The sequence below is a fragment of the Pelobates fuscus genome, chromosome 1 (assembly GCF_036172605.1).
Source record: "Pelobates fuscus isolate aPelFus1 chromosome 1, aPelFus1.pri, whole genome shotgun sequence".
NCBI lineage: Eukaryota > Metazoa > Chordata > Amphibia > Anura > Pelobatidae > Pelobates > Pelobates fuscus.
In genome coordinates, this window is record NC_086317.1 from 335,968,939 (window position 1) to 335,985,668 (window position 16,730).

The 16,730-nt window shown below is 37.2% G+C and overlaps 1 protein-coding gene across 1 annotated transcript in view; it reads right to left on the bottom strand.

The window, feature by feature from the left end:
* The window catches only part of PCCA (propionyl-CoA carboxylase subunit alpha), a 532,298-nt gene that overhangs the window by 317,534 nt on the left and 198,034 nt on the right, over positions 1 to 16,730 (bottom strand). Inside the window, exons 15-16 of the mRNA XM_063425353.1 lie at positions 13,402 to 13,470; positions 11,899 to 11,974 (exon numbers count right to left, since the gene is read on the bottom strand). Coding sequence (XP_063281423.1) covers positions 11,899 to 11,974; positions 13,402 to 13,470 — 145 coding nt within the window. The remainder of the gene's footprint in view (positions 1 to 11,898; positions 11,975 to 13,401; positions 13,471 to 16,730) is intronic.

The window sequence follows — 16,730 nt, forward strand, 5'->3', positions numbered from 1 at the left end:
CTCAACATTTAACAGCAAGTTGCGACGTGAGGTCTGCATGGATCAAATTTGTTGTTTCAGCACATCCCACTGATGCTCAATCTGATTGATATATGGGGAATTTGAAGGCCACAGTTACATATTGAACTCTTTGTCGTGGTCCTCATACCTGAACATGTTTTGCAGTGTGGCAGGGTGTATTATTCTGCTAAAGAAAGTCGGAACCTGCTTCAAAGAAAGAAGCTCAGTACTGAGAACATAACCCACGAAATATTAGATATTCTACAACAGTTAAAAGTTTAGTAGATATTTATTAGAAGGACAATTACATCACTTTATTAGCTCTCAAATAGGGAGCAGGACACTCACATTAGTGAAGAAAAAAAAAAAGAAATTGAGCGTAAACGTAAAAAACAAGTGTGAAAGGAAAAACTAAATTGGGTAGCTGTTGGAAATATTCCCAAAGTAGGTTTATACTTGTATCTATACGAGTGACAATGTTGCAAACCTAATAATTTACATTGCTTGTAGAGGCAGTAGAATAAATATCATAATACTGTTGCAATTTAAATAGTTCAATAATGTTGCCATTCAAGACTATTATATAAAAGTATTGAAAGTTAGTAGATCATTTGGATATCTTCGCTGATTTAAAAGATTTTATTAGAGAAATAAAATCAACAAAGTGGGGTGGCAACACTATTCCCCTGAGGTACAATTAGAGTATAAAAGAAAAAACACAGATATAGACAATAGCAAAAGGATATAGAGACTAACTAATACCTGGAGAGATATTCTGCAGTGAATCCCAGGTCAATTGAAGGTATAACTGGGAAACTAGAAGAACTATTAGAATTAACCTCAATTGTGGTATATATCCTTTAAGGTAAAGAGAGTGACATCGACCTATTATAGAACGTTTTAAATAGCCAAGCCAATCTCTAGTATAAAGCACAACTTGCTATTCTCTATAATTCACCTCTTGGAGATCCACCTCTTACACCAACTAAACATCTAATCTGCAGTAGCCCTAACTGCTGCTTCGAGGCAGCCCCTGTTCTAGTGATACACTAAGATGGGCATAAGACAGCCTCCTAAAGCACAGTTTCACAGACTTGCTTCTGCAGAAACATCTACTACCTAACCGTCTACCGAATTGCTGGGAAGTAATTGGTAATAATTTATGGGTAAGTGCGCCACATTCGTACTCTACCCAAAGCTAAAACCAAGACAAAGCGGAAGCGTGTGCTCGACACGTGTTTCAGCTCTTCAAAGCGCCTTTCTCAAGAACAGGGCTTACACTGTATTCAAGCCACTTTTTTTGTGTGTGTCAATCTTTGTTTATTGAGACAAAATTGTAGGTACAACAGTAAAAATGGAGACATGAGATTACAAGATATTGAGACAGCATTCCAACATTACACCTTAGATACATGTCTAGAGAAAGGGGCTGTGAGCAAGGATCTCCTTGTGTTGTCTGCCTCTTTTTATATTAAGTGTAGAAGTATGAAGGTAGAAAAGCGAAACAATAACAAAAGTAAATTGTGTTGGAGTTAACGTAGTGAGATGTGCATCTCTCTCACATAGTGTGAATTATGGACATATCTACGTAAAGTGTCTGGATAGAGAGTGCGAGCTGCCTCTGCAAACTGCAGGTAGGCTCTGTTTTTTCCCCATTTTTCAGGATTTCAAAGCGTGTGGACGAGGTTTTGTGCCGAGCCTGTGGGGAGCACAAGGTTTATGCCGCCATGTCTCTTGGCCTCCAAGCCATGCCCCCGTTTGGATAGAGTTTTAACTCGCAGGTCTTTATATTGTCTCTCAAATTTGATTGCTTCTAGGAACAATTCTATGTTTCTAAAGCTGTCAAGATTAGGGCAAAGCGACTTTTAGGTTTTAAATCCGTATGGCTCAGAGTGTTGGTTGTATCATTTTCCTCCAAAAGAGACATTCGTAGACTCTGTTAGGTAACCCTAAATCGCATTGAAACCCCTATCTCCCGACACATGAAGGAATTCAATTCGGGGAAATCTAAGGGATTTTGTTTTTGTGGTTTGGAACGGATCAAGGGGTGATTATGACGGATTTCTTAACCCCCTTAAGACACAGCTTCAGAAGCTTGTCTTACCTTTAAGGACACAAGCAATTTTTACTGTTTGTATTCAACCGCAATTTGCTTCTCTCTCATTTATTGCATCAACACATATTACATACCGTTTTTTAGATGACAAAAAGGGCTTTAATTTGATGTCACATATACATATATAAATTCTCATTAATTATTTTTTTAAAAGCCAAAACATGGGGGGGAACAAAATAATTTTTCTTCCCCCACAGATTAGGCAATTATAATGTGTGCATAATATGTCCAGATTAGGAACATTAATTCAAAATAAATTCATTTATGTGTCTTCATTTATAAAGTACATAATATGTATAGGATTTAAGACAATTTTGACAGTTACAGGTCACAAAATACAAGGACAAAAATAGAATTTCAATGTGAAACAATTTTAGAAGTTGGTCTGTTTGTCTTGTAAGTTTAGTAGCCATCACAAAAAAACAAAATTGCCACACAAATTATATATTTATATAAAGTAGACATCACAGGCTATTTAACTAATGTTATTTTGACACTCTTTATGTAGCCATTTCATCGTTAATCTCTGCTAAATATTGAAGCGACCACGCCATCGCCCAGGACCTCATGGCGGTAATGGAAGATAGGAGGAGGTGGAACAATGTGAAGGTGAGAGGCTTAGCGGCCGAAATTCCTCAATTCTTCCGAAGACTGCTACAGAACCTCTTCCCAGCCAAACAAGCTAAAACTATGCTTTTGGACAGCTGCTACAGGATTCAGGCTTCCTCTAGGGCCAATGTAGGGTCCAACAGGGATGTTATCATCGGTTTCCTGACCGGGCAAGACCACCTTACCTTTATGGCCGCTGTGCGCAACAACTCTCCATATCGATTTGAAGACCACGACCCAACGTTCTACCTGGACTTATCCAAATCGACACTAGATGGAAGGAGATCCCTGCGTCCTCTGACTAAGGAACTTTCCGCTTACAACAAATCAGGCAAGTGGGTACCCCACATTGCCTGATAATCACCAGTGACACTGGTACTTACAAAGCCACGCAAGTTTCGTAAATAACAAGCACCCTTCAGCAACTTGGCCTGCAGGCAGCACCTGGGGAACTACACCCTACAAAGGCAATGTTACAGAAGGGAACCTGGAATAACAGAATCCAACCGTTTGTTCTGGCCACACAGAAGGGGAATCCTGCTACAGCAAGTTGTGCTTTATACTAGAGATTGACTTGGCTATTTAAAACGTTCTATAATAGATCGATGTCACTCTCTTTACCTTAACCCCTTAAGGACCAAACTTCTGGAATAAAAGGGAATCATGACGTGTCACACACGTCATGTGTCCTTAAGGGGTTAAAGGATGTATACCACAATTGAGGTTAATTGGTTAATTCTAATAGGGCTGCTAGTTTCCCAGCTACACTTTCAATTGACTTGGGATTCACTGCAGAATATCTTTCCAGGTATTAGTTAGTCTCTAAATACTTTTGCTATTGTCTATATTGATGTTTTTTTTCTTTTATACCTCAGGGGAATAGTGTTGCCACCCCACTTTGTTGATTTTGGTTTTCTAATAAAATCATCTAAATCAGCGAAGATATCCAAATGATCTACTAACTTGCAATACTTTTATATAACAGTCTCGAATTGCAACATTATTGAACTATTTAAACTGCAACAGTATCCTATTTATTCCACTACCTTTACAAGCAATTTAAATTATTAGGTTTGCAACATTGTCACTCATATAGATAAAAGTATAAACCTACTTTGGGAATATTCAGATTTATCAAATATTTCCAACAGCTACCCAACTTTAGTTTTTCCTGTCACACTTGTTTTTCTTGTTTACACACGCTTTTTCTTTTTTCACTGATGTGAGTGTTCTCGGTACTAAGCTTCTTTCTTTGAAGCAGGTTCCGACTTTCTTTTCCAATATGTATACAGGGTTATGCCCCACTATTACCCTATAACCAATACGAACTCAGGGACAGTTTTTTTCTCTCACGGAGCTTGCCTTTTGTATTATTCTGCTAAAAGAGGCCACTGTCGTCACAGAACACCACTGTCATGATGAGGTGTACTAGGTCTGCAATAATCTCTAGGTAGGTTGGACGTGTCATAATAACATCCACATGAATGTCAGGACCCAAGGTTTCAGCAGAACACTGTCTCTGATAGCGTTCCTTCTTCCCACAGTACAAAGGGAAAGCTTGACAAAGACCTTGTAGAAGGTCCAAATGTTGCTATGTCACCATCGTTGATCCAAGAAAACTGCTTGCTATTTGAACACTGTGAGCGTCTGAAGATTTTCCTTTGTACTGCAACACTATTCTGGATTTGCTAGTTCAGCACCAGTTAAAACACTCGGTGCTAATTCTGAATGGATTATTACATAGATCATTTTAGGTCAATTTGAGGTACAGTAACTCTGGTTCACTGGTTGTCCTTCCTTGCACCACTTTTGGTAGTTACTAACCACTACATACCAGGAACACCCAACATGATTTGCCATTTTGGAGATACCCTGACCCAGTTGTCTAGCCATCACTATTTGTCCCTTGTCAAAGTCACTCTTGCCCATTTTTCCTGCTTTCAACACATGAAATTCAAGAACCGACTGTTCACTTGCTGTCTTAGATTACCCACCCCTTGAAAGGTGTCATTCTAACAATATAATCAATGTTATCCACTGCACCTGTCAGTGGTTTTAATAGTGTGGCTGATCAGTGTATGTTTGGGCCTCATGGGTATGGGCCTGGAGCTGCAGTTCCATTAACACCTATGACAATCCATTCCTGGATACACAACTTAACTATGATGATATAGAGGTGCTCAACATGCTAATTATATGACTATTTTCTTTACTATTTGATGTTTAATATATATATATATATTTATTTTTGTGATTGATTATTTGAAAAAGGGTTTCCAAAGTCAAGGCCACAGTTGGTTAAATGCAAATTGACCAGAAGTCAGCAGGTAAACGATTGAGGTAAATATTACTCCAACTGTCAACATTTAAAAAGGCAGATTAGACCAGCAATGAAATAGATGACTGGGTCAAACCTCCGTTAAATGGAAAAATAGTTTACAGCACTGGATTCAATATGTGACCATAAGTCTAAAAGTCAATGGGTGAATTATTCAAGCCTCCGAACAATCATTTATCTTCCTCGATAAATATAGGTTCTCAGTTTTGTAAAGGTGAAATGGATAGTTCCTATCCAATTACATTTATAAGCTGTAATAGTGTATAAGTTCAAGAAATATTGCGTTGGGCCAACAGAAATATAGTCATGAACTCTGACTTTGCCTATATAGACACAGTCAGTAAGTCTTCCGTGAACTGGCTTGTTTCACATCTAATGACTGCCAAAAAGTTCTGAAAATAAGTTATCAGCACATCATTCGCATCTGGTTGTAAAACTACTAACACACTAATGGAATGTGCATAACAAACCACGGCAGTACATAAGAACACATTATGTTCCATTGACAACAAACAAGCATGCCAATACAGTACTTCCCATTCCACTTAACATAATTAGAAAAGGGATGGTTTCACAGATAAACACAGCATGTCTAATATAATAAATATTAATTACAAATAATGTTATGCAGTTCATAGACAAAACTGTTTTTAATAGGGACTTTGCAGAGGATTGTTATTCTACAATGGAGAACATGTAATGACTTTTCCATAAGGGCTAACAAAATTTCATGTATGTTGCATAGAAAATAGAAATCTCTATTAGTGTGCTCATTTTCTTAACACATTCATGCCTCCCAACAGTTCTGCTTTCGGTGCAACTGTCATGACTTTGTGTTCCTGTCCCACTTTCAGGTACACCAGGAGTGCATACATGCTCATCTCTGCATGGGTATCCAAAGATCTGCAGCAGGGCTGGCAAATATCAGCTACTGAAGTAACGATCTTCAAAGGCACAGTTTCCACATACAACAGTTCTACTGCCATTATAATCAACATATAAAGAACGCCTCTCGATTATCTTACATTTCAGTTGTGGATTTTTACACTTAAAATTGAACTTGATAGGCTAAAATCAGAGGTGCCAAAAATGTAGATACACATATGTTGCAAAACTATAATTAACCATGATGCTTTGCAAGCCTCTAAAATGCCACCACAGACATACAATTCCAATACATTTCAAGAACTAGCTTTTGGCAATGAAAATCTTTACTTCTCTGTTTGGAAAACTCCCAAGCAATTTCTGAGGTAGTCATTCTTACCTCGGGTTCTTTCCTGGGTATTCCAGACTAATCTATATAGACTTCATATTCAAAGAATAATTTACATCCTCATAAATATTGCCACTTAATTTCATAGAACTCTTATTTATGAGAAGCAAAATAAAAACATGTTCTCTTTCAATTTGCAATAATTATTCTCACCACTTTAAATGTATACGTCAAAATTAGTTCTACTTATAAAAACATGTAATGGTTGTGACAAAATCTTTTAGGACCCTCAAAATTATCATTCTGCCTTCTGTATTTGATTTTATCACATATATTCTTCATTTTTAATACAAAAATAAAGATATTTGTTTAACATTCTTACTTTCCATTCATATGTCAATGTATATTATATTCTTATTCAGTTTGTATATGTATTTAATAAAACATTTTCCCATTGTGAAGTCGGTATGTAATTTTTCTTGAAATATTCACATAGCTCGTTTCAATATATCTTCATTGTAACTTTATCATTACATATACATCAATAAAAAAAAAACAAAAAAAAAAACACAACACAACAAAAAAACAACAACCATATCTAATGTCATTCAAATCAAGGAAAAATAGATGGAAGCTAAACAAAGAAGGCAAAACAAGGAAAGGGTACACAAATAAATCCCAGAAGGGTCCCATATTTAAAAAAATACAGAGAACTTGTCATCCCTAGTGTTTCTTTACCATAAAATGAATTAAGTTACTTGAAACATTGTGTGTGGTTTACAGCAGGATGACGAACAAATTCTCTTTGCACTCACTGTTCCCTGTTGTATGTTACAGCAGCATCCTGTTCAGGAAGCACTTATATGGAAAACTGTAATGGGAAATTGACTGCCGAGGCCTGCTGATAAACAGCAGTGTAATTTCAAGTATCAGAGTTTGTGTCAAGGTATGGAAATGTTCGAATATATATAATATTGGAACCTCAAAGAAACTTAGCGACACGCTAATGTATCCTTGCACAGCAGTGTAGCCAAATGTACCAGGTTCTCTTGCATAACGCCAGTTTCACACAGTATGTTTGTAGCAGTTATATCTACCTGGTGTGAGCATAGCTGGCATGTTCTAAATGAGCCAACCCTGAGATACTTCACAATACTGACCCCTTCAGTATCAACAAGACTTCAGAACTGTCTCCATCACAAGGGATTTACCTAACCATTCTTCAGAAATAATCTACATAGCAACCTGACAATTGCAGTGGGCAAAAGATTCAAATTAGACTCTTAACTTGTCAGAACGTTATTATTCAGATGTGTTGTACCAGGTATTTCAGTCCATGCAAAAGTACAAAGCATAAAGAGGAATGAGATTGTGGGTCTGAGACCAAATTCACGTGTTATGTGATCAGAATAAAAACCCTTAGTCTTCTAATATCATCATCTTATCTCCCCAGGCACAGGACATCCAGTGTGTAAAATCATCGCAACATCTAACAGAAAAATATCTGTCACATGTTCATCATCACCTTGTGGTGTCCGTAATGGCAAATGCCTTAACGGAAGTAATACTCAGCAACCTTGTGCGTATTTGACTCCTGCGGCATGTTGAAGTACGCCGGCCGCTGCGGATCCATCCCTATTTGTAGCCCATGTCCGCCCACAGTATTAAAGACGTTGGCGTGCGTGTGACGTCAAGCAAAGGATGCACACGCACCTTCTGGGGTCAAAGGCCGGGTACGGCCAATCGGATCTGAGGGAGGCTTATTTAAACTCATTTTTCCTTTTCCTCATTGCCCTGTCGTGGTTTCCATTAGTGGTTGTCCGAGAGTATTTCTGGTTGTTGACCTTGGCTTCGTTTTGACTTCCCTATATTATGGTTTCCCTGACTTTTGGCTTTCCCTCATTGTTGTGTCTCATTCTGTGTCCCGACCTCGGCAAGTATTCTGACTATTCTCTGGTACATTAAGTCTGGCCATTCTAAGGCCCGATAAGACGTTACCTTTAGTCATAGTGTGATACAGTTCTGCGTGCTGGATCAACTAGTAATCCTGACATTATCAGAATAAATAAAATTAAAAGCCTTATATCTGGCTCATCAACACAAGTTTGAGAAAGAATGTGGGTCAATGGAATTTAATTTCTAGTTAACAGAGTACAAAAATATGCCTTTGTATCTTAGGAGTACCTAAAGTTATTATGGTACTAGAAAAAGTGCAGAGGCTGCTACAAAATTAATAAGGGGAATGGAAGATTTTAGTTATGAAGAAAGAACAACACATTTAAAGGACCCATCCCGAGCCCCATTTAGACTGGAAGAAATTAGATTTAGTCTAAGGTAAAGGAAAGGGTTCTTTACAGTAAGAATAATAAAAATTGAAGAGGTGGTTTTATCAGTCTTTATTAAGATTTTTAAACAGGGACTAGATGAATTCAGCTAGGGGAGGTGTGGGTAGGGCTGCATAAACAGAAACAAAAGTGATTTATCTCCTAAATAGCAGTGAATCGAGCAGTAAAACTTTAGAGTTCAGAGGCATGATCTATACACAAAAACTGCTTCATTAAGCTAAAGCTGTTCCGGTGACTATAGTGTCCCTTTAATGATCAGTCATTTTTTTCCGCACATTTATAATAAATATATATATATATATATATATATATATATATATAATATATATATAATATGGCCTGAAGTGACTTTTTAATACAGCTGAATAGACTTTAAGTATGTTTAAACCAGACTTAGATGATCTAAAGGTTGAAAAAGTTTAATGCAACATATCAATCATTCTGGATACTGCATGTGCAAAGATGTCTTCAGGTGACAAGTCCTCTTCAATTGTGCATAAACCCAAGGCTGAACTAAGTTCGCATTGATCTGCCTTCAATATAACAAGTGCTTTCTGCAACTCAGTTATGAATATATTTAAAGTGCACCTGTCAAGTAAAAATGTTAAATTGCCATTAGATGCCTAGAGTTTTATTTGAAGTAGAGTAGTCTGATCAAAGAGCATGGTATTCTCGTGGGCCACAATTTAGATCCAAATTAATTTCTTTAATATGTAATTTTGGTTGTCTGCTTTGATCTATGACATCAGCAAAGAGGTAAAAAAAATGCAGTTATGGCAGTCACAAATGCCCAAATTCCAGATAAAGTGACATCGACAGTGTCTTATGCTAGGCACTGTGTGATGATCACAGGTCATTAGGTTAAAATCTTGGGGATTGGCATTCAACTTTAATCTACACATTTGCTTGAAATGTATAATAACCTAGTCAGCTACAAATTTTGTGGTTAACAGGTTCAGTTTTAAGAATACTGCATCTCCACATCACTTGATATAAAATAATCTGCATTCTTTTTTTCTGGGTGGGAACTTGTTTATATTAACCATCATCTCAAGTGTAATAATGTCTACTACCGACCCTAGCTTAAAATGTATAAAAAGAACATCTTTCACCAACCAGCACATTTACTGAGCTCTCGAGGCTATTCAAATTAAAATTTCAACCAAATAATACAATAATCATGCTGTCACCGTTTGGCTGCATGATGTTTATCTGCTTCACTTGATTCAGCGTATTTTAAAATAAGGCAACACAACTGGAACCATTATACAGAAACAAAAGTCACCCATATTGTCCTTAGTATTTCTAAACCAATTAGTTTGTCAGAAAACATTGCTGGGAAATTAGAGTCACACAAGCAATTTGGTGATTAATTCATCATTAATGACTGAATTCACACGTAGGTGGTTACGTTTTTAGACCTGTGATGCCATCATGATTCAGTCCTGGAGAGTGAGCAAGAACGTGAATTTAACCAGTGGGGAATTATCGCATTTGTTTTTAACACAATTTTATGTAACTGGACACACTGTGTAACAAAAATAAATAAAAATCTGTCAACTCAATGGAAATTTTGATAATGGAAAATATAACTCAGCCTTTAAAGGGCCACAGAGTAATATAATGGGGTTTGTGTACCGAATACACATTTTCTTAATACATTCTTCCATATACAGCCCTCAATTGCATCCCTAACATCTCTATTAAGTGTAGAAGGTCAGCAAGACGCACAATGTTAAGTAGATGGCTTCGCTACCCTCGCTACTTGGCATAAGTGTCACCATTATTCCAGGTCATTTCATGACTGCACAGAGGTAATGTACAGGAATGTATTGCTTGCTTCAATACTTTGCTCCTAAACAGAAGCGGATGTCCTTTTCTATTGTCAGTTTTGAGAGTATTAGGCTGTGCCACTTAGTTAAAATGAGACACATTTTGCAACATTCCTAGCATGCATAGATTGAAACACTTGAACTGTTTCACTCAATGCTGCAGTAGATGTGGTATAGCCTAGTGCAAAATTATAAATATGGAAAGTAACAATACGTTATCCACAAACATAAAATATTAAAAAATTGTCAGGAATAAAAAAGTCACCAGTGACCAAATATGACATAGAAGTCTCAATGCCTGATTAGCGGCTAGGATATCTCCTCCTACCCACAATACAATAATATTAAAGAAAGAATTTAAAAAAAAAATGCATTTGACCATATACATGTAAACGGATGGGTGCTACGTCATGAAACATGGATTGAGTCAACCCAAAGCTTGGTTTAATGAAAAAACTACAAGCATCTTATCCACTACAGTACACTTTGGAGAGATCATCTGGCTCAAAAGCCTGATCATGGTGACATTCAAATGAAGATATAAAACCTGCAATATAATTAATAAAACCAAATATTTTCACAACAGTAAAACCCATATTTAAAATCATCTAAATGCTGGACTAGTTTACCCAATAACATCTTTATGGGGTAAATTATATATCAGTAAGACATTTATACTGCCTTGCTGTCTGCATGTTAGTCTGCTCTAAAGCTTTATTCAAAGGAGACTCCCATCATCCATCATGTAAAATACTCCATCACTGTAACATCAATAATTTGCAACTCTTTGTTTACTGTCAATGGAGAGTGCAAATTTCAAGACTCCTAACCATCATAAGTCAATCAAAATTCCCTTTTGTCACGTTTATCAATAAGTAATATATCCTGTTTTGTATGGCAGACCTCAGTTCCAACGCAGCATTAGGGGTGTTCTCCTGCACAAGCCTGCTCTCACACTGTGACTTTAGAATATCAAACTATGGGTTTAACACCTAAACAATGAGTTGCAGTGAGCTGTGACTAAAGATTTGAAAGTGTACCCCAAAACGACAAATATTTACGGAATAAATGCCATGTCTTTCAATCTTTCATGCCCTCTTTCGGACATACCATTGCTATGGGTTATGACACATTTGAAAATGAGTAACCAACGGATGACATTTAGTTTATATCTACTGTGCTCCATAAATATTTACCGGTTTTGTACAGATATCTACGCTACGCTATTTAATGGCTTTTTCAAACTTTAAACACAAAGGTCTCTTCAAACAGAATTTCACTATTAAAATTCAAAGCTCGAACCTACTAGTTTGTATACAGTACCTCTGCTGTATGTTGGTAATAATTAACAGATATTGGTTCTACCAGTGAAGCAATTACAGAAATGATAAAAATAAACAACAAATAATAAACGGCTCTCCCTAGATTTCTAGGAGGGATGTTACCTCGTATGACATAGTTGTCTAGTGCATTTTCCATTCTCTTTAAGGCTTCATTCCGAGTGTTACCATGGGTCACCAGCTAAAACAAAGACACTCATATTAATATGTCATTTGGGGTTGAAGGAAAAAGGTTTTACATTCTAGGTCCATGCCATTACAGGAGCAACAATTCATTTGAGCATGCCACATTTTTATAGAAATAAGTTTAGTTTTCCAAAAGTTAATTTTATGTTCTGCCTCTATAAATATGCCGAGCTATACCAAATTGTGCACATACATGTCAGGTTGCAATGCTAAAAAATGATCATTATTGGAGCTTATGTATATATATTTTTATTGCCATATTTCCAGATACATTGCCTTTTTTTTTTTAAATCAGTCTAGCCCTTTGCCATTCTACAAAAATTAACTTTTCCCAAATCATAAGCCAAACTTTCTCAACCCCACCACAATTCAAACTAACTTTTTTGACTTCACCACATAGTTTTCCTCTTTTTTTTTGTTTTTATTATCGCTGTTTTTTCCTTTCTTAACTTGTTTGAAATACTTCCTCTCCAGTCTTCTTTTTCTAATTTACTTTGTCCTCCACTTGGCAAAAAATTGTCAAAATATTCTGAGACTCCATTCTCAGTTATTTATATTTATCAGTAGCTAGCACATGTCTTATACCTGAAGAACTAGAAAGGCAGCAAGAGAGCTTCTGTCACGGGTAACGTCAATCTCTGAAAACTATTTGCTTTCCCAATGTGTGGCCCTATAAAACCGAATTTCTATTTCTTTGTACTTAGTTACAGGATGAAAAGTGTGAAGGATCAATAGTTCCCCATAGGATCTTCAGAAGTAAAATAATTACATACATAAAGACAAAGGACATCAGCAGAAGAATACAAGTATTAAAAAAAACCAAAAAAAAAAACCATTAATACATTATGTAGTGCATATTTAAAAAATATATATATAAAATTAAATGCTATATCAAAAGAATACATTTATATTACAATATTAGAAAACAAAATACAATTTACATTTTATAAATAAATATAATACAGACTTTAAATCAAGCGTGAGTTGCTATATGTGTGAATAGCAGTAGTAATTCAGTATTTTAATGTAAGTTCTGTGTTAAAATACAAAAAAAAATAAAAAAAAATATTTCTATATTCTAGATCACAACAAAGTTCCCCCTCTGGGCTAGCAGAGTTCCATTCCTGATATCCTTCAATGTGAATATATTATTATTCCTCATTAGTTTAAAACCGATTCGCCAGACATAATCTGTGTTTTATGATTTGGTTCCTAAAATGTAATTATAAATCAGGAGACGTGTTACCTACTGCTTTCTGTTTATATCAAAAAGCATACATAAACAGGCATTCTACACATTCTTCCAACTTTGTAGTTCAAGGTGACTGACCAACATCCACAAGGATGTTTTCTTAATGTACAGGTGCACAGATAATTTGTACTTCTGAATTAAGAGGTAAAGTAAATGGATCAATAACTCACTTTTGATATCATGGGGTCATAGTAAATGCTGATGTCACTTCCTTCTTGAATGCCACTGTCAACGCGAACCTTCAGCATGAAGAAATAAAAACACGATTTATAAATCTCACAGAATAAAATCACTAAATCTTAATATGCAGTAATTAATATAAATGAAATACGGCTATGACTGCAGCCACTGGATAGGTTTTGTAGAAAATGAACACGTATGAAACATAACAGTCATATGCCAGATACCTGTACCCAAGGACTCAAAATATTAGTGAGAAATTAAATGTAAAACAATATGTATTAAATATTACAACGTAAAAAAAAGGATACGCATCAGCACTTTGCTAAGGGGGATTATTAACCTTTCACCTATATTCATTCTAATTGGTCCCATTGTGCTCTTGTCACATTACTACAAGTCTTGAATGTGCCCTTGTATCTTTATAGTCCAACATCCAAGATAATACAGTATATTTACTCAGAAACCACCTCCAGTAACCATTAATAACTAACACAGTGAGCAGAGAAGACTTAAATTTACACTCCGGGCATTAACACCACTTGCATGCCTTTTATACCGCTCTTTCAAAATATCTATTTTTGTTTTGTTTAGTTTATTTGTACAGTCTGTTTTGTTCAGTTTTAGCCCAAAATGTTACAAATATTTTAAATTAATCATCCTCTTCTAACACAACTCTGACAATTAGAAAAGACTTTCTGGTTTCTGGTTCATGTACTTCAGCAATTGGTCTTATAGGTTCAGGCACGTACTGCACTGACAGCATCCAAATTTGAACAAGAAAGCTCCATTAGAGGACTCCAAGACAGAGAGATAGTAACTGCACTGTAAGTCTGTCGTCCCACAGGTCCCCCCCCCCCCGCCCTCCCCCTCATTATCGGTCTGGAAGCTACGACTAACTCTCTGTGCAGATACTTTAGAAATGTGCCTATCAGCACCTGTCGCTTCACCTATGACACACACAGATTTGGATTGACAGATTTTGTAGGTGAGGTAGGGACCCACCAGTTTCTCTCTATATCGTCCATACATCTGTAAAATCTGAGCTGGCGGTTAGAAGTTCTCTATTCACTGTGTTTAAGGTGAAGAGGGTTAAAATTCTAATCTCTGCAGAGAGTTTAACAGCTAGTCTCGATTTTGCCCCTTTTTACCCTTGCATGCTGGGATAATAGTTTCACTATATCCTCCTCCAACATATCAAGAAACATGACCGACAGTTAGACACAGACCAGAAAGAGACACATAATGGGTGAGACGTTTCCTGGTCTGGGGAAAGTCTAAAGTTTTCACTGTAGGACTGCGGAATCTAAAAAAAAAGCATGAATTTTGCAAATTTTCTTTTACAATTTTTTTATTGTAAATCTTTATTTTTGCAGAGTTCACGGCCAAATTTCAAAACGCCATGTATCAGACATAAATGAGAAGTGGTATAACCAATAAAACATACATACAATGGTACTTATGAGAATATTATAATGAGAAAGTGTGTGATCTGAGGTTTTTAAGGGAGTGAAAAAAGAGAAATTTAATGAAAAAAAAACAAATTGATTGTAGCAGTATCATGGCATCAAGAGCATTATTAACAAACCTGTTAGTTAATGGCTAAACTTGAAAGGAGCCAGGTACATATGGCCTTCATGGGTTAGGCTCTTACAGCGACTTGACAAGGGTCAGTCAAGTGGTCTAGGTTTGGGCCCTACAATAGCTTCATATCCAAGATCAGCTAATGGTACAGTGCTGAAAGTATAAAATAAGACAAGACACAGGGATGTCCCCTTCTCCCCCCTCCTCTTTGTGCTTGTCCTAGAGTCATTCCTCCAAGGCATTCGAGACAACCCCCTGATTCAAGGTATAAGAGCGGGAGGCACGGAAAATAAAATAGATGCATTTGCAGATGATATACTGTTCACGGTTTCAGACCCCATTGCCACTCTACCCCAACTCATGAAAGAAATGACCTTGTATAGCAAAGTATCAAACCTCCAGGCAAACCTGGGTAAATCTGAAATTCTCCCACTTACCATAACCCAGGACACAAAAACGACACTCCAAAAGACTTACCCCTTCTCATGGGCTGACAGAACTATCAAATACCTGGGAATAAACATCCCAACTGTAGGACAGTAACTTCCCGACCTAATTCAGTCTATATCCAAAGATCTTACCTCCTGGAACCTACCAAACCTTGGATGGTCCTATAGACTTAATATACTGAAGATGAATACCCTGCCCCGCCTCGTCTACCTACTGCAGGTGCTACCAATCTCATTATCCAAAACCCTGCTCGCGAACATCAGCAAATCCTTCACCACTTTTATCTGGGCTCATAGACAACCACGATTGGCCTACTCCCTGCTTACGAGACCTAAAGAGGAGGGGGGACTGGGCCTCCCAGATATAGAAACCTACCACAAAGCGGTATTATTGACTAGGATCTACGACTGGTCTCTATCAAACTCTCCCAAACTGTGGGTGCAACTGGACGACACATTCTTCCAAACCCCAATCTTTACCATCCCATGGCATAAAACGGGGCAAGCTCTTCTTCATCACCAGGCACACCCCACCATCACACCTACACTGAAAATGTGGGCCCATGTGAGGAACCATCCACAGATATCACAATACCCCCTCCCCCCTGTACCTGATAACATGCAACCTCCTATTTAAACCTGGGGAGGACAGCAAGACATACAAAGACTATCCTAACTCCTATCTGACTCTAGAACACTTGATCAATGCATCTGGGGTGAAGCCTTTACCTACTCTTACCTACGGAAATCCACTCCACACTACAAAAATTTCAGTATAACCAAATGTTGCACTTTATTAAGTTAGGGCCTCTAGCACAGGGGAAACCCTGATAATACATAAACTTTGAGCGAAAGTGTGTCACCCAAGCCATCAAAAAGAAACTTCTCTCCATAATGTATGCACTACTTCTCTCCGCCCAAATACCTACTGGCCTTTACGTCAAGCTGGGAAAAAGAATGAAACCTCTCCTTAACGCCAGAACAATGGTGTAAAATATTACGACAAATACACTGCGCATCCCGAAACACAGGGGCACAAGAGGGTAACTATAAACAAATTTTATGATGGCACTACACACCAGCGAAACTCAGGTCTCTGTTCCCACACATGTCCGCACAATGCTTGAGATGCAATCACCCCAATGGCACCTCACTGGTCATGCCCAGAGATACAAAAGTACTGGTTAAGTATTTCCAGCATAATTCAGGCTATCATGGAGGTAAACATCCCTCTAAAACCAGAAACCTTTATATTCCTACTACCCCCAACAGACACACAAAGGGCC